Source organism: Natrix helvetica (genome assembly GCF_964273705.1).
Source record: "Natrix helvetica genome assembly, chromosome: 1".
NCBI classification, from domain to species: Eukaryota; Metazoa; Chordata; class Lepidosauria; order Squamata; family Natricidae; genus Natrix; species Natrix helvetica.
The window spans coordinates 186099890-186118432 of record NC_138548.1 but is presented as its reverse complement, the minus strand read 5'-3'; the positions used below and the strand labels follow the sequence as shown (position 1 = coordinate 186118432).

Below are 18543 nucleotides of genomic sequence, written 5' to 3'. Positions count from 1 at the left end.
CAAGGAATTTTGGCTGGCGGGGTCCAGAAGAAGAGACTTTTTCTGCTGTGGCTCCTGACCTCTGGAACAATGTGCTTCCCAAGATAAGATAAGCACCCTCTCTTTTGACCTTCTGAAAGGACTTGAAGTCATGGGTCTGTCAACTGGCCTGGGCTCCCAATGAAGGTGTGGAGATTGTTAATATTTTAGATATGACTCACCTCCCTGTGCTCACTTGCTTTCTTCCTCTTCATCATGCTCTGAATTTTAAATATATGGCCTCTATTTTATTGTTTTAATGTTTTATATGCTCTTTTAATTAAATGTTTACATGCCATCTAGAGTTGCCTACGTTTAATAAATAAATAAATAAATTGGTAACAGTAACTTCAGTAAAGATTAGAGAGCTGCAAAGTTGGCCATCACAGAGAGGGTGTTTCTGCTAAAGTGTCCACTAGACAATCAGTGTAGACGCCTTGAAGAGGATAAATTGAACAGAAGCATTTGAGCTGCCAGAAGCCAGAATGCTTAAATGCAAAGCAGGAGAACAACTGCTAGGGCAGCAGTCCCCAATATTTGTGGTTTGGTGGTCCAGCTGGGGGGAGAGAGAGGAATCAGGCTCCATGAGTTGGCGTGCATGTGTGAGGCTCGACTCATGTGAGGGTGGCCCAGCACACATGTGTGTGTACAGCTTGATTTGCACAAGTTGAGCTGTGCATGCCAGCCGACCACTCATGCAAGTTGAGATACATTCATGTGCGCTAGCCCACCGCTCACATGGCCCGGTTGCAAATAGGCTATGCCCCAGAAGGGGTTAGGGACTCCTGTGCTAGAGGTTGCATTCAATATGCTGGAGATGAGTAGAGGATGTCATCTTCCATTTCTGCTCTCCAGCAACATTTGATGGCCTATTCTCATAACAGGGCAATTTGGCAGTATGAGTACACCCTGTACAACCAGGTTCTTGTAAATAGCAACACTGTTCTTGAGAGATGAAAAGTTAACAATGCCAATGATTATCAACTGTACATACTTCCAGTTTGTGTTATATCTTCATTGTTTACAGCAAAATAGTGATAACAGAAGTAGCTAATGAGTATGCATTTATACCTGTTTTACCCAAGGTATTATGTTCTTCTTGATTCTCAGTTCCCTGCTCTGAGCTTCACTCAGTCCCAGACATTTCCCAATCTGCTTATCTGAGAAGCCGATCTGCTTGGCTCTCCTCAGGCTTTCTTCTGGAACAGAGTCACTGTAATCAACATAAAACATAAAAAAGAATGCAAATGGATATAGGTTTCATGTTCTGCTCCTATATTTTTCAGCCTCAGGGGAGGATGAAATGTACATGGAATAAAGTGAAAAGCAGAGAAAATGGTCGGGAGCGGGAGCCAAAATCAAATCTTTTCCTATCAATAAATCCCACCCGTTCTCTTAACTTCTGAGTGCTTAAAATATTGCTGTTTCCTTGGAGAAAATATGTGATCCAGAACAATAATTGGCTGCTAACCCAATTATCTGGGATAGAAAGATTTTTCTCTGAGGTCACGTCCGACCCGTAGCTTATCAAGAGATTCAAAACTATTTCCTTGGGTATCTCTCACAAGTAAGCAATTCTGGAAGGAATATTCCACTGTTATATTATACTCTTTAATTCCAAAAATGTAGATATTATATTTACTATCCATTTTAATTATTTATTAATCAAGAGAAAGCTTTAAAAAGCTCATAAAACATTATACACTACAAAATTCAATTTGTATTCTTAAAATAAAAGCAGAAATGGTAGTTATGCCCAATAGTTATCTCATACATAAAATATTTAAAATAGTCCTAATTCATTTATTCCATATGAGTTGATTAAATCTGTTCAGTATTAAAATACTTTACATTTGTATTTACTTATTTTTTTTACCTGATCCTAAACAATAGGTAAAGGTTTTCCCTAAAAATATCATTATCTGTGTCCAGTTTTATATAACTAACCCTCACTCCCATGTCCTGGTTGCTAAAATCCTGTTCTTTCCACCAGCAACTTTTACCTGCAATATAAGATTAATTTGTGCATTCACCAACATATTAATATTGTATACTATAATCAGTTTATTATGAAATAGGCCTATGAAAACTTCTGAAATAGTACTCGGTTTCTTTAATAATATTGCACCAATCAAGGTTTCCACCTTCTCATACTTTCTGCCTGAAATAATTGCTAGATTTAAATTGTCATTTTAAGTTACCAACTTCAAGTATGCACAGCTGTTCCATTGTGAAACAACTGTAAAAGTAAAATAGCAGTTTCAGTGTGATGAAAAAGCTTGCAGGTGTGTTTTTAAAGACACTGCCTATAATTTTTAAAGAAATCTTGTAGAACAGGTAAGGTGTAAGAATAATGGTGGAGACAGATACTTTCTGTTTTTATCCTCAAAAAAAGAGATAAATTATAAACAAGGCATTATTTTAGAACTAATTATTAAGCAATATATCTGCAATTGTCTAGGAAACAATTCATTGATTACTGGAAGCCAGATAAATGTATTAGAAATATATCATGCCAAAAGACTTGTGTAAAGATTTATAAATCAATATAGTAAATCATGGGCATGAGTTCATGGTTTACTATAAAGTTTTTCATGATATCCTTATAGACAAGACTGTAAAGTACAAATTTAAAAAAATAAATCCTGGATCAAGAGCTGGTTAAATAAGTGTTCTCATTATTGGCTCTATGTTAAGATGAAAGAAATTCTTCAGTAGAATATGATAGCCTTTTGTTCTGAAGCCTGTGCTATTCAGTATTTTATAAATGTTCTTAGCAGGTATAGCAGATAGTGTAGCTCTAACCTTGTTAGATTCGGGTAGCGAGAGAACAGACTGCGGACACGTAGTGACTTATCAGCTCTTTATTAGTAGTAGTAGTGATCCAGCTTGCTCTGTGGCCGGAGGGTTCCCCTTTTATAGGAATCGGGTACGCCTCTCGACCAATCAGAGCGATACCTGTTTCCCGCCGTAGCGGCGGACCAGAGAGGAGACTTGCTGCGATATATGCTAATATCTAACACCCCTCCCCTCTTAGACGGCGCATTACGGTTGGTTACATAGTCCTTAAGATATGTTGGTGTTTGCCTTACACGGGTAGAACGTCGCAGTTCTGGTTGATCTGGAGTGGTTTCAGGATCGGTTGCTTTCTCTGCTTCGCGTTCGGGGGTCTGCAGACTTTCGTTGCTTTGGCGTTGTTCGGGTTCTCTTTCGACCTCTTGTTCTACCCTGGGCTCGTAGGTGTCGTGGTTCTCTGTGTTGGGGGTCTCGAGTGGCTGACTTTGTGCTGGCAGGTAGTTTCCGTCGTCAGCCCGCAGGTCTGAGTGTGCCAGGCGACCCCGTAGTTGATCGATGTGCCTTTTCCAATTCCGTCCATCTTCGAGCTCTAGCAGATACGATCGTGGACCCGTGATGCCAATGACCCTTGCCGGCATCCACAATGTTCCCCCTGCATAGTTGTGGGCGTATACTGAATCCCCTATGCTAAAACTCCGAATTTTGCTTGTAGAGTCTGGGGGCGCAGTGGCAGAGTAATTAGGGTGAAGACGGTCCAGGTGAGACCGTAGACGGCGGCCCATGAGTAGTTCAGCGGGGCTCCTACCCGTTGTTGCGCTGGGGGTAATATGTTGAATTAGTAGGTAATGGTCAATGCGTGTTTGCCAATCACCTGGACCCATCCTAGCGAGGGCCTCTTTTGCGGATCACACCATTCTCTCCGCCTGTCCATTTGATGCCGGATGGAATGGCGCGACGAGGGCACGCCGAATTCCCTGACCTGCTAAGTACGTTTCAAATTGCATGGCCGTGAACTGGGGCCCATTATCGGAGACCAGTAGGTCGGGCAGGCCATGAGTGGCGAAAAGTCGCCGTAGAACCTTAATGACTGCCTCTGCCGTGGTTGAAGTCATTAGGACTACTTCTAGCCATTTGGAGTATGCATCCACAACTATAAGGAAAGTCTGACCTTGGACTGGCCCTGCGAAATCGATGTGTATTCGCGACCAGGGTGCTTTAGGCTTCTCCCATTCTGTGGCGGGCGCTTCCGGGGGTGCTGGTCTCGATTCCTGGCATGGATCGCAAGTGGCCACCCATTCCTCTATTTCTTTATCCATGTTGGGCCACCAAACGTAACTTCTTGCTAACGCCTTCATTCTAACGATCCCCGGATGCCCCACATGTAATGCCTCTAATACATTTCTACGTAACGCATACGGAATAACAACTCGATCCCCCCACAATAAACAACCTTGCAATACTGAAAGCTCATCGCGTTTCCCCCAAAACAACTTGAATTCCGGGCCCACGTTTCCCTTCGGCCACCCCTTCCAAACCCAGGTTTGAACTTGCTTTATTATATTGTCCCTAGCAGAGAATCTGGCAACGTCGCAGGAAGAAACCGGTCCTGAATCCAAACAGTTAATTAACAACACCGGTACCTCGGGAGTGGGGTCTGGCAAGAGATCCGGAAGTGGGCAACGGCTGAGTGCGTCTGCATGTCCTAGAGTGGAGCCCGGTCGATGAATTAGCTTGTATGAGTACGCAGCCAGGAAAACAGTCCACCTGGTCATGCGTGGAGAAAGGGAGACTGGTGTGGGGCGGTTTCCCGCCAAAAGTCCCAACAGCGGTTTGTGATCTGTAATCAGTTCAAAATCGCGGCCGTAGAGGTATTCGTGGAAACGTTTCACTCCAGCTACAGCAGCTAACGCTTCCCTGTCCATCTGGCTGTAATTCCTTTCGGCTGATGAAAGAGTCCTGGAGTAGAAAGCGATGGGTGCTTCGTTCCCGTTTGGCATCCTGTGGCTAAGGACTGCACCGACTCCAAATGGTGATGTGTCGCAGGTCAATACTAGCGGTAGGGTCTGGCTGTATTGTACTAGCAGCGAGTCAGTGGTGAGCAAACGCTTTACTGCGGCAAAAGCTGCTGCTTCGGATCGTCCCCATCTCCATGTTGCGTTCCTCTGGAGTAGTCGATGTAATGGCTCAGCAACAGTCGCCTTCTGTCTCAGGAAAACGCTGTAGAAGTTAAGTTTTCCGAGGAAGGCCTGCAACTCGGTCTGATTTCGTGGTGTGGGGGCGTCCTGGATCACCTTAATTTTCTTTGAAGTGGGGTGTATTCCCTGACCATCAATTCTATATCCCAGGAATTCTACGCTAGGCACGTTAATTTGGCATTTCTCCTTTTTGAGGCGGAGGCCCTTTTCTCTGATTCTGGCCAAAACAGTTCTGACTCTTTTTAATAGTTGCTCCTCGTTTGCAGCGGACACCAAGATGTCGTCAAAATAGGGGACGACTCCCGGTATCCCTTGCAAAAGCCGTTCCATGATGCTCTGGAACAGACCTGGAGCAATACTCACACCGAATTGTAGTCGGTTGCATTTGAATGCTCCTCTATGCGTCACTATAGTTTGGGCCTCCGCTGTGGCGCTATCCATGGGCAACTGCTGGTAAGCTTGTGCCATGTCTAATTTAGCAAATATCTTTCCTGGCCCCAACGAGTGCAGTAAGTGTTGTACTACTGGCACAGGATATGCGCTTTGTTGTAGCGCGACATTAATTGTGCATTTATAGTCCGCGCAGATGCAGACTGACCCGTCTGGTTTAACTGGGGTCACAATGGGAGTTTCCCAGCGCGCGTGATCCACCGGCTCAAGGATTCCTTGCTCTACTAACTTATCGATCTCTTTATCTATTTTTGGGCGGAGTGCAAAAGGCACTCGTCTCTGTTTAAGTCAGATTGGCGCCACTTTGGGGTCTAAATTGAATGAGATTGGTTTACCCACATACTTACCAAGACCGGGGCTGAACACATCCTCGAACTCCTTAAAGATCTGTTCAGCGCTGCTGTTCTCCACGGCGTTGATCCTGGTGACTTCTAACCCCAAGGCTTCAAACCAATGTAGTCCTAGAAGGTTCTGTAACGGAGCGCTGGTGATGGTCACGGGCAGCGGGGCTACGATGTCCTTGAAGCGAATTTGGAACGTGCCTTGGCCCACGATGGGGACTCGGTTCCCCTGGTAGTCTCGTAGCAGGATGTCTGGTGCACGTAGTTGGCTCTTTTTGAGGCTAGGGATAGCCTTTTTCATGGAGGCCCATGAAATGATCGTCAAGGACGATCCTGTGTCAACTTCCAGCTCGCAAGGAGAGCCCTCCAAGAGGACTGTGACTTTCAGCTTTTTAGGCCGCTTGGTGCGGACCTGACTTATTGTGGTGAGATACGTTCACAATTCCTCTCTCTGGGTCAACTCTATCTCAGCGTCTGTATCCTGAAAATACTCTCGTTGAGCGTCTTGGTAGAACGCTCTCTCAGCTCTTTGTGTATAATCTCTCTGGGAATACGCCCTTTCAGCTCTATGGGAATTGTCTCTCTGGGTAAACACTTGTGTATTTCTCTCTGGGCGCCCTTTATGAATTCGCCAAGCCCCTGGGTTGGGCTTCTGTTGGCGGTACGTAGGCGGCTGCCTTGAGGCAGGGACTTCACTCCGGCACACTCGTGCGATGTGCCCAAATTTGTTGCAGTGTGAACAAACAATGTTCCTGAACCGACAGGTAGACCGGGGGTGATTCCCTCCGCAGCTTGCGCAGGGTGGCAAACGGAATCCGGGTCTCCCCCCAGGCCTCATGTGACTGCTCCTCATCAGGTGACTGTCCTCGAATTCGGGATCCTCGTAGTCGGGGCTGGTGTCCTCGTAGTGGACTCTGGTGTGTCTGGGTGCTGGCTGGCTTATGTTGAATCCGCATTGTATGGTTTCCGATGATCTTTCTGCTGACTCGGATGCCCTTGCTTCGTTTAGTGCTATTTGTAGGGTTAAATTCGGGTTTGCCAACAGCCTTTTTTGTAGCGAAATGTCCCTTAACCCACAAACAAATTGTGCCAGGATATGCTTGTCCAGATCCCTGAACTCGCAGTTAGTTGATGCTTTACGTAGGGCTGCAACACATTGGTTGATTGATTCTCCCGCCTTCTGGTTTCGCGTGTTGAATTCCTGGCGGCAAACGTGGCGGGAAGGTTTTGGCGCGTAATGAGTCTGTAGAGTCTGTTGCAACGCCGTCCATGATACCGCTTGCATCGGAGTAGGCGCGGTGAGGTCTCTGGCCGTGTTGAAGACTTCTCGCCCACAGTAGCCGAGGAAAATGTTTTTCTTTCGGGCATCTGTTATCCCCGTGTATTCGTTCGCTTCGAGAAAACACTCGAAACGAATCATGAAAGCCTCCCATTCGTCGTTCGTTGGGTCGAATGGAGCGGGTGGAGTGTGCATCGCCATCTTCTCTTCGTTTGAATTTGCCGCGCTGCGGTGTCCTGAGATGGCTGCCGGAATTTCTGCCGAATTCCTGGGCTGGATCGAATCCTGAGATTCTGAAGTAGCTCTCTTCATCCTATCTGTCTCTCGATCCCACCTTCGTCGCCAATGTTAGATTCGGGTAGTAAGAGAACAGACTGCGGACACGTAGTGACTTATCAGCTCTTTATTAGTAGTAGTAGTGATCCAGCTTGCTCTGTGGCCGGAGGGTTCCCCTTTTATAGGAATCGGGTACGCCTCTCGACCAATCAGAGCGATACATGTTTCCCGCCGTAGCGGCGGACCAGAGAGGAGACTTGCTGCGATATATGCTAATATCTAACAAACCTCTTCTTATTTGGGATCAGAAGCTAAGTAGAGTCAGCCAAGTTTAGGACTTCAGCCAAGAAATGCCAGGGCTCAGGCTACACAGTGGGACAGTCATAGTGGGACAGTCATAGGGCATAAGTAATAATAACCATGAGAGAGAATTTCCTTGGCAACACTACCTGTGATCTGATCCAAGTAATGGAAGATAATCTGAAGTTGAGTAAATAGTGAGACAAGGCTGCTAAAAAAGTTCATGTAGTCTTGGTTTCATTCACAATAGCATCATTTCCCAGACCAGAGGAAATAATTATCCTGCTTTTTTCTATTAGACAAGCTACACTGAAATTATTCTAAGTTCCACATCTTAAGAAAAATATTAACCACAGAAGCACATCCAGGGAAAAACAATCAGGTTGGGGAGGGAGTTGAGACAGGTTGCAAACAATGTTTACATGAAATATTAAAACTGGATTTGTCTGGCCTAAAAGATATCAAAGAAAAACTGGACAAGAGTCTTCAAATATCAGAAACTGAGAATTGTTTTCTGTTTACCCCCTGTTCTGTTTTGCTTTGGTTTGGTTTGGGGCTTTATTTTAACAAAAAGAAAGAAAAGCTCACATAGATTTTGAGCTCTTTTGCTACTTGTACTTCTTATTAAGAAGCTCTTTGCTTAGAAATTTAACTTGCAAATAAATAGGCTTCACCACAGTTTCTTTCTCCTTTAGATCTATGGTAAGGAGCTTGAAAAGCTTGTGAAAGCCATTGGTAAGATATTCCTACAAATACAATACAGAAAAATGACTTCCTTTATAAAGTAGCAGATGTTTAGTAACATGTAAAATGATTTGTAAGTGGCATAAGCAGGAATAGAAGCATGAAAATAAAACCATGCAGGCATTGTAAGATGACTCTGGAAGAAAAGGAGAGAGATAACAGAAACCAGCCGGGAGACGACTTCCGGTATCCGAAGGCGACAGACGTGTGTGTCCGCTGTTTGCTTTTTCGGTGGGCTCCCCTTAAGCCTAGGAGGAGCACAGGGTGCCTTGGAGGGGCACCCTGCCATAGGGGCGGCTTGCTGGGACCCCCTGGAATGGCGGCGGCCGCGGGGGGGTCTCCAGCTCTGCCCCAGGAGCCGGAAAGCATGAGGGGTGCGGAATGCCACCGCGCGCCTTCGCCGAACGGAGCCTGGAAGGAAACGATCAATTTGAAAGACACAGCTGAAGTGCGGTGAGGTGGGAAGTCTCCCCAAGTCTTTTACTGTTTTACTCAATTGATGAACAGCAGTTTGCTTAGAACTTTGTTTCAACCCTTGGAAGAGTTAAGATTGGAGGGGGGGATTTCTACCCCCCTTGGAAAAGCAGCACTTGCAAAATCTCTCCCTCTCACAGGAGAGAGGGAGAGTTAAAAACTTACTTTCACTTCCCCTAAACAATGGAAAAATAACTTTTGACCACAATTGCGAGAGAAAGGGAACTTTGGACTTGTTGTTTCCTGACCACCTGTAAAGGCTGAGCCAAGATGGCCAACTTCCTCCTTCTTCTTCATCTTTATGAATGAGATTCCTTCCTTGCAAGATTTTATGGTTCTGAACTAGTCTCCACCCCAGAGATCTCCAGGAGCCTCCCTAAATACGCTTTTCCCTTGGATTTGGAATATTTTGATTTATCTAATTGATCTGGCATTGCACTAGAAGATTTATCCTCCTTTGGAATTGCCTGCCTTGTGATCTCTACCAGCTGTGCTCTTCCACAGATGCCATTTCTTTGTACAGACTTATAACTATCTCTGAGCTTCATGATGGGTCCCAAAAAATTACCGCCTGGCAAGGCCTCTTCGGCCCCAACATCTTCTACGTCTAGTCTGATTACTCATCAGTCACAATTGGGGTCTTTTTTACAGCCTAAAGCCCCCGAAGAGAGTTCAAAGGACTTATCTATTCACCAGATGCTTCAATCTCTCTTAAAGGGACAGGACGAACTGAAAAAACAACTGACAGACCTAAATGATCAGCTCAGAGAAACGCAACAACAAGCCACATGAAATAAACAGAGAATAGGTGTACTGGAGGAGGGTGAGGTTGGGATGAGGGAGGAGGTTAGGACAATCCAAAGGGGGAGCATAGAATTTGAAAACCGCATGATAAAAATGTAATTTGAAAGGATGTCTTTTTTCCTTAGGTTTCAAAATTTGCCAGAAATTGAGAACCAAGATCTTAAGGAGATTATGACCACAATACTAGCAGAATACATCAATAGAGATAAACAACAACTCTGGTGGGATATTGACCTGATTTATAGGATTAACTCAACATATGCAAGAACACACAATGTACCAAGGGAAGTTCATGTTAAATTTCTCAGAAAGACCACAAGAGATGAGGTTCTACGAGCTCAAGGGGGGGGACCACTAAAATATAAAGATAAAGAAATAACCATTCTTAAACAGATTCCAAAGAAAGTAAGAGATAAGAGGAAGAAATATTCCTCTTTAGCAAAAAAATTATATAATAAAGGGGTCTGGTTTAGGTGGTTATTACCAGAAGGCATGTTGATTTTCTGGGAGGGCAGCAGAATTAGAATTAACACAGTTGTGGAGGCGGAGGCTTTCACTAAAAAACATAATGCTCTCCTAGATGAAATGGGGGATGTTACACAAGAGATGAAGGAGGGAGGGGCTGAGGCTCTGCCAGTAGACGGGGGGGGGGGAGGATGCAACAACCAGAAGACTCAGGTCACAAAAGTGATTTGAAACATTATTGCAATGGTTGTTATAATGTACCTTTACGGAAGTGATACAAAAAAATGATTGAAATATATTGATGACTTCGTGTTAAATTCAAAACTGCTAATATCTATTCAAATGTTGATGTTTTTCTATTTTCTTCTTTACTGTAAAAGTTGCGAGATTTGGGGGGACTGCTTTCCCCCGCACAATGTAGCTGTCAAAATTTTCTATACCCTTTTTAACCCTTTTTCCCTGAAAAAATTTGTAAAAACCAATAAAACTTGTCAATTAAAAAAAAATAGAAACCAGCCTATTGCCTTTTTTTTTTGGTGTGAAGGAAGGGGTATAGGAGAAATCAACTTCTGCACTAGTAAAAGTAGCAATAGTAAACTAGATAAACCTGGAAGATGTGCAACCTCACCCCTTACTTCTTAGAAAGTATCACTTAATTCAGACAAAGAAAATGCAGAGTAACATGCTTAGAATTATCTCCCCTCCCTTTTACTTTCTGTATTTTAATAAGAATCTGCCATCATGAAAACAATTGATACATATACTGATTGGAACTTAGTTCCAAATCTGTTTGAGGTTCAATTCCCCAAGTATTGATCATTAAAGTATAATTTAGAAACTTGCGGTACATTATCGTCATTAGTGGTAGTAGTATTTATTATATTTTTATGCCGCTCATCTCTGTTAGAAGATGACTCTGGATGGCTTTATATTATAAGTAAGATAGAATGACAATTTGCAAATGAATAAAATAAAATAAAACAACCTAATATATCACTTGGTCACCACTAGCTGTTAAGGTAAGTTCAAAGTTCATTATGATACATTGCTTCACTTTAGTATAAGTATGGTCTCAGGACACTTGGGCTTGTGCTCCTATCTTTTTGCTGCCTCAAATAGATTCTCAAGAATAAAGCACTCTCAATGCAGGATAATTTTCATTCACTATTCACTAGCTGTATACGCTGCCTGTAATGAATATCCCAAAAGTGCTTGTGTTTTCAAAAGGCAACTGGACTTTGTTTTCCTTGAGAATGTTTTGCTTCTCAAACAAGAAGCTTCTTCAGTTCTGACTTAAATGAGAAGCTAAACGTCTTCAAGGAAAAACAAAGTCCAGCTGCCTTTGGGGGGGAGGGGCAATCATGACCTGGATGACTGAGAATCTCCATAGACATATATCTGTAATGAAATGCATATTGTGATATCCCAACGCTAATCACATGTCTTCCATACTTGTGCCCAATATTACAACCCAAGTACAGGTAATCCTCGACTTACAACCATTCATTTAGTGACTATTTGAAGTTACAATGGCACTGAAAAAAGTGATTTATGACCATTTTTCACATTTACAACGGTGGCAGCCTCCACATTGTCATGTGATTAAAATTCAATTACTTGGCCACTGGTTCATATTTATGACTGTGTCCCAGGGTCATGGGATTATCTTTTGCAACCATCTGACAAGTAAAGTCAATGGGGAAGCTAGATTCACTTAAAAACCATGTTGCTAACTTAACAACTGTGACAAGAAATATTGTAGAATGGGGGGGAAAAAAACCCACTTACCAACTGTCTCACTTAGCCACGGATATTTTAGGCTCAATTGTGAACTGATTTGACATCATTGTTAACAAAGATCAGAATTACTGTGCCTGGGACACAAGCAACTTTCTGCACAGTCATATCACAGCTCCACCTACCTCAGAGTACCCTCTGTTGAGGATGGGAAAATGATAGAGCTAGGTACACTGGAAAGTTTGATTTGAAAGAGGTCAACATTAAATAAATGTTAATGCGTCTATGTACTTGCTTACTCACAGGATGTCTAGGCTGCTCCAATCAAGCAACTATGACCAAAAGTCTACACCTCCCACTTCCAATCCCTATTTTGGTTAAATAGATGGATAAATATTCACAATTAAAACTAAAAATATTAAATTAGAACAATGAACTATGGTGTGATACAATCACATAAAGATCGGATATTAACATTTTAAAAGACATAATTTTGGTGCTTCATTGTTTAATAGTAGAAGCAACAAAATTACAACCCCACTGCTCCCAATTATTTTGAAAGTCTGTTTACTGAGGATTATAACTTCTACTTAGATCTGATACACAAAGCAAATCCCTGGTCTCAAAAGTCAAACTGTAATTTTAAGTATATCCCTTTTGACCAGATTTCAGTTGGTGAATCCCTTAATTTTAATTAAAAAGTAGATCTCACAAGCCTTAATTTACATTATGCACCACCAGATCTGATACTGTATGACCCCTGATTGTCCTGAGAAGTGCCAAAAATGCAACAAAGTGTGTGAAAAGCTCATTGCTGCAGTTGATACCTTTTAAATGTATTTCTTTTGTTTTATTGCAATGCCAGAGCCCAAATTAGAGTGAAACAGACATTTGAGAAGCAGTCGAAACGCTCTCCAAAGTCTCAGGCAGAGGGTTTTCTGACCACATGACCTTTTTCATTGTGAAAGATACCACAGACTTAACTAGAAATTAATTGCTTGGAACAGGTAAGCATTTCCTAACTATACTCTGTGATTTAAAGATTTAAACCTTTATAATGCTAAGAGGCAGTGATCAACATGTCTGGTACCGTTTTGTTTTCTATATTTGCTTACCCAACAGGGCAATTTGAAGTTTAGGGCTAAAAGTGTCCTTAAGTGAGACAATCAAGCATTTTACCCACTGCAATAATCGTTTAATGGTTAGGTGGTGGTGCTTAGTCTCTAACAAAAAGAAGCCTCCTGTGTTTTCCTCTTTATAAACAATGCAGACTATTCCCTTTACACTCACAGCCCCCTTCTCTTTTCATCTTGGAGGACAGATCTTTATTGCTGCAAGGCGTTGTTTTGTTTTGTTTAAAATTCTACCCTATCATCTCTGAAACTCCATCCACTCACATTTCGTCTTCAATAATAAATGATAAAGGGAAATGGAATAAATTCTTCTTAATGAGGAAATTTTCACCTAGCACAGAGGAACTGAGGAAATCTATTAACTGACTCAAGGAATGCTTGCTGCATTGCAATTACTGAAGGGAGCCAGAACTCCGCAGTACACTCTTCTCTTCCGCTTGGCTGATTTTCATCTGATCCACTGGTGCCTGCGTAATATCAACCATGCTGTAATATGCAACTGAGCACCCCACACTGAAGGGCTTCACAAAGTTATTATTAATAAGGGAGGAGGACGAGGCACTGAGGAAAATAGACCAATGGTAAACACGGAACATATGACCCAGGGCTATAACCAAGTGCTTAGTATAACCATGCTTTAAAAAGCCTTTGCTTTTCTTAAAAAAAATAGTATTTGTTTTAAAAGTTGTGTCCTGCAAGGAAACTACGACTGGAATTCTGCAGGGAAAATGGTCACTGTCAGAATTTTATCAAGCAGGCTTTCTCAGAAAGATGGCAGACTGAAGATGGCTCCACAAAGAGTGGAGCTGATGATTGTGGCTAAGAAGAAGGAGCTGACAAGTAGATCGCCCACATTGTGTTGCATACAGCTGCTCCAAAGCAGTGTTCACTAGAGGATGGGGGAATGGGGAGATGAGAGAATTTGCCATTCTGATCTAGCTGCAGTCAAATCTTCAAAGGACATTAAGTTTACATTTCCTTTGCTAACCATTATTGCAAATTTCCTATTAATTACTTTAAAGAAGTTTGACACCTTCAAAATGACAAGGCTGGAAACTCATTCAATCCTTGATATAAGAAAATTAAGCTGTATATTTATAAGATTTTCTGAAGGCTTGCCTTCCTGCTCCATCACAGAAGGTTTTAAGAAAAGATTGGGCAGCCATTTGTCTGACATGGTCAGGGTCTCTTGCTTGAGCAGGAGGTTGGACTAGAAAACCTCCAAGATCTAGAACTCACAGTATCCTGTTTTCTAGACTGGTGCCTTAATCACTAGACCAAACTGGCTTCTGTTATGTTGAGTGGTTCTTTTTGGATTTGCTGCTATCTGGATTGCAAAAGATGTTGCATATTGTCTAAGGAGATTCTCAATCTCCAGGTCATGGTTGTCCCAAAGATACTTCTCAAAAGGCAATTGGGATTTCTTAGTTTTTTCTTGAAAACATTTCTTCAGAATTGAAGAAGTTTCTTTGATGAGAAGCAAAACATTTTCAATGAAAAAACTAAAAAAGTTGCCTTTTGAGAAGCACTTTTGGCATATATTGTGCATTGGATTTGCTTACAGTTAAGAATGATGAGTTTTATATTTGTTAACTAATGTCATTATTTTAGGGCCTTGCTTGGAGTTTTTGCTGACACTTGCATTGGAAAAGATGTTGCTTATAGGACTCACCTATAGTTGAGAATTAAGTTATGGAACAAAGAGCTTTATACCAATTAATTAAGAGGAGGTAAAGCGATTGTGAGATTGTTTATATTTGTTGTGATAGGAGTAGGAATTGCTTAGATTTTCTTTTCTCTTTCTAAACTTACTTTTCCTTGTTTTTTTCATCTTTTCTTTTCTTTTCTTTTTCACTTGCATTATCTTTTACTACTGTACTTAAAACTTTTAATTAAAAAAACCTAACAAAGAGTAAACAACACCAGATAAACATTCAGGGAAGAAATTCTACCTTGATCAAGAAACAATTAGGGAGGAAGCCACACACAAACACACACACACACCAAGACTGTAAGAGCAAGCTACTGTATAGGAATAACCAACAAATTCCATTCTCCCTAGGATGAAATGTCTAAAGAAAAGCAATCACACTCAGAGAACACCAAAAACTCAACAGTTCAAACTTGAGCTATATATGTTTAAAGTCTAACATAGCTAATATGTAGCTCAACCTTGAGCTATATATTATTCAAGTCTAATGTAATCAGACCCAGGAATTTACTAGGAGGTGAAACTGATGGGCAGCTGCAGCAGTGATTGGTCCCTTACTCTGTATCATGAACAGAAAACATGCAAAATTGGAATTGGAATGACAAGAACACGAAAGGTTTCCACACCTAGGTATGACCTTGGAAATCAGTGAAGTAATCTATTCTTGTATATCTCAGTATTTCAGAAATGGAGCTTTTCTCCTTCCTTTGACTGCAAAAGCATGGGACAGCCGAAAAGAAAAGACCAACCAGTGTGGAATTATTTGTAGGAAATGTAACCTCTGCCTATACTTGTCCATCCATCCATCCATCCATCCATGGTCCCCCCCCCCCCCAACTCTGGAAAAGGCATCCTCATTTGATGAATATTTTGACTGTGATATGTATTGCAATCTGATGTCACTTTTTTTTAGTTTATTTTGTTAGTATACTGGTTTTAATCATACATCACCCAGAGTCAATTTGAACGGGGGTAATATTATACCTTGAAATTATAAACAAATATAAATAAATGTACTAGGAACTGAATTTATGTTCTTGGAAACATGAGCCCACAAATAATATTTCCTTTCTCTTGCTTTCTCTGCGCATCTGCTTATGCACCTATCTCCAAGTCAGAGAGAGAAAGAGAAATTATAATATCACAGCAGCTGATCTACGATTCTCAGTGTTTTCTTTCAAGTTTCAATTTTTTAAGTTGAATAACTGATAGACAAAAGTAAAAAAGGCATTCTCTTGCCTTTCTTCTTCCTGCCAAACTTGCTCCTCTGAGGCTCATGTGGATTTACTCAATCAGTTCTGACGTTTCACACACTTTAGAATAAGCAATTACAATAATGAAATTGGGGCAAATATTGTTTGTCTCCTTGTGTCAAGGAGACAAGGTATAACTACTTTCCTCAGGAGGAATCTTATTTAAAAGACAGCTTGTCAGGTTATGTCAGGGCCCATTACAGTAATGGGAGGTGTAAAATAACAACAATCTTCACTTAGTCTTTTTCAGCACTGATCACTATAATTGGGTAGATTTGGGTCATAAAAGTATTCGTTTGTATTAACACTTTTTAAATATATATATTATTGTTATTAATTTTTAAACATGGGGAAATCCTTGATATATATCACTCATCAATCAAATGTCAAACAGATATCTAAACCTAAGGGGGGAAAAGTAATGATTATCAAATGTTACAAAATATCACATAATCTATTCCACAGAAAAATATATTGAGTGATTTATTGACAAGTAGATAAAATTGGCTTTTCAAAAATAGTTTTTCACTTTTTTCCATAGTGAATGGGTATTGGCCCAATCCTCCCCTTCCCCCTTTGAATGCACAGACTAGACTTTGTTGACAATATTTGTACGTGGAAGGACAAAAGAAGACACAAGACTGCTTTTCACCCGTAACTGTAGAAATGGTTCTTTCATATAACATGCTAAATTTCTGCAACCAACTCCTATTGCAAAGATTTCAGTGGTTTTTAATATGCAAATCTGGTTATCCCAAGGCTATCCTTCATTATCCTGAAAGCTTTGTATTTCTCAACTCTGTGGAAAAAATGTTTTGGTTTGTAACCTGCCAATAGATTTACATGTTTTCATAGGTAGTAAAGGATGAATAGGAATCACAGCACTTCTCAAATATTTATCCAGAAGGGGAGCAAACACCATTCCTAGGATGCCACGTCTTAATCAGATATGATTGAGTCGGTATCTATACTCTTAACTTGCATACATTGTAATATAACTCTTGTACAATATTTAAATTTTAGATTGCAGCTCATGACTGAATAATTTGGAACCGATTTTAACTGATAGAATAGACACTGAATTAGCATCCCTTACTGAAAATAAATTATTATCTCAATTATCATTAATATTATCTCAATCTCAGCTAACAAATAATCTCAGTAATGAATAGAAGCATGAGTTTATTTTTGTTTGTTCCATTTTTAAGGTTTAGATTTAAAAGAAAGTACCTAGGGGTTCAGGAATAGCTCAGCAAATAAAGCTCCAGATGGCAATATGATTGAAGCCTATAGGCTTATTGGCAAACATGGAAAACCTTTTGTTAATGTATTTCAGACATGTGCAGGTGAACACAGTTGTGTGCATGAGCCTAGGACATTTACAAGATTGAGTGTATCATCCCCAAAGTGAAGTGGCAAATATACATCAATTGATTCTCAGCCATCAAGTTGTCATTGACTTTTAGTAACAACACAGGTAGTTTTTCTCATTAAGATAAATAAACATGCTATTACTTTTACTTAGTCCCGGTTATTTTCCAAATACGTAAAACAGCAGAAGCACATTCATAGCAATCATAGCAGCTACTTCTTCTCTGAAGCTAAAACAAAAATTATTTCCATCTGATGGGACTCCTTTATAGAGAGGCAAGAATATCAGCAAGGACCTTCTGGTGAATCATACGTTATTCTCTTATTTGCAGATATAGAATTGATTTTTTTTTCAAAGCAGTGTGACACCCAATTGGAAAAGCAATTATTTATTGATGATCCTTTGATCTTACTTTCATTCCACTGTTTTCATCTTGCAAAGTCTGAATCTGGGGTTTTCATTCCAATTTTTGTACCTTTGCAAACTTCATACTGAAGGGTTTATTTCAATATGTGGAGTTGTATATAGAAATAAAGATTTCATTTTAAAAATACTTCTATTTCCCAAAGTAGTTTTATAGTCGCCTGAACCAGAATTGCTTTGTTCTGTTTGGCTCCCATGACTGAAAACATTGGAGCTTGGTGAAAAAGAATTAAATTGAACCCTCAACATGATTCAATGAAAAGCTCATCTTGTGGGTACCATTGCTGAATGAAGTAATTAAGCAATGCTCTAATCCTTAAATGTCTTTATGTAATTACAATTTTAAAGTTAATTAATAAGGAGGAGGAGCCAATGTCACAATGATACGGACATACTCCGAGACCGCAGCCGATAGTTTTGCCACTGGGTGGTCCAAACAGACCTAAACCATCCCGCAGAGACGGTGAACAGGAAGACTATGTCTTGCTGATTTCAAGGACATTGCAAAGTCCCTGATCGATGCAAGAGAGGTTCTTCAAGCCGGCGACAAAAAATCCAGCCAAGACTGATGAAGTCGGGGCAGCTCCAAAATGGAAGGATACAGAAAGAGGAAGTGTTTCCAGCTGGTGAGGAATTTTTACCGTTTAAAAAAAAGACTGCCTATAAAAAACTTAAAATTAATTTAAATTGGAGAACAGAAGAAATAAGCGGTGGAATTAAGTTTGGAATGGTTTTGGACAGTGGATTATCTTAATTTTTAAATGCTATGTTC

At 40.9% G+C, this 18543-nt stretch overlaps 1 protein-coding gene across 4 annotated transcripts in view; it reads right to left on the bottom strand.

Moving 5' to 3' along the window:
• CPS1 (carbamoyl-phosphate synthase 1) overlaps positions 1–18543 on the bottom strand; it is a 177952-nt gene that overhangs the window by 61639 nt on the left and 97770 nt on the right. For all 4 annotated transcript variants that reach the window (XM_081937064.1, XM_081937065.1, XM_081937066.1 and 1 more), the window contains exon 22: positions 1090–1231. In XM_081937064.1, coding sequence (XP_081793190.1) covers positions 1090–1231 — 142 coding nt within the window. The remainder of the gene's footprint in view (positions 1–1089; positions 1232–18543) is intronic.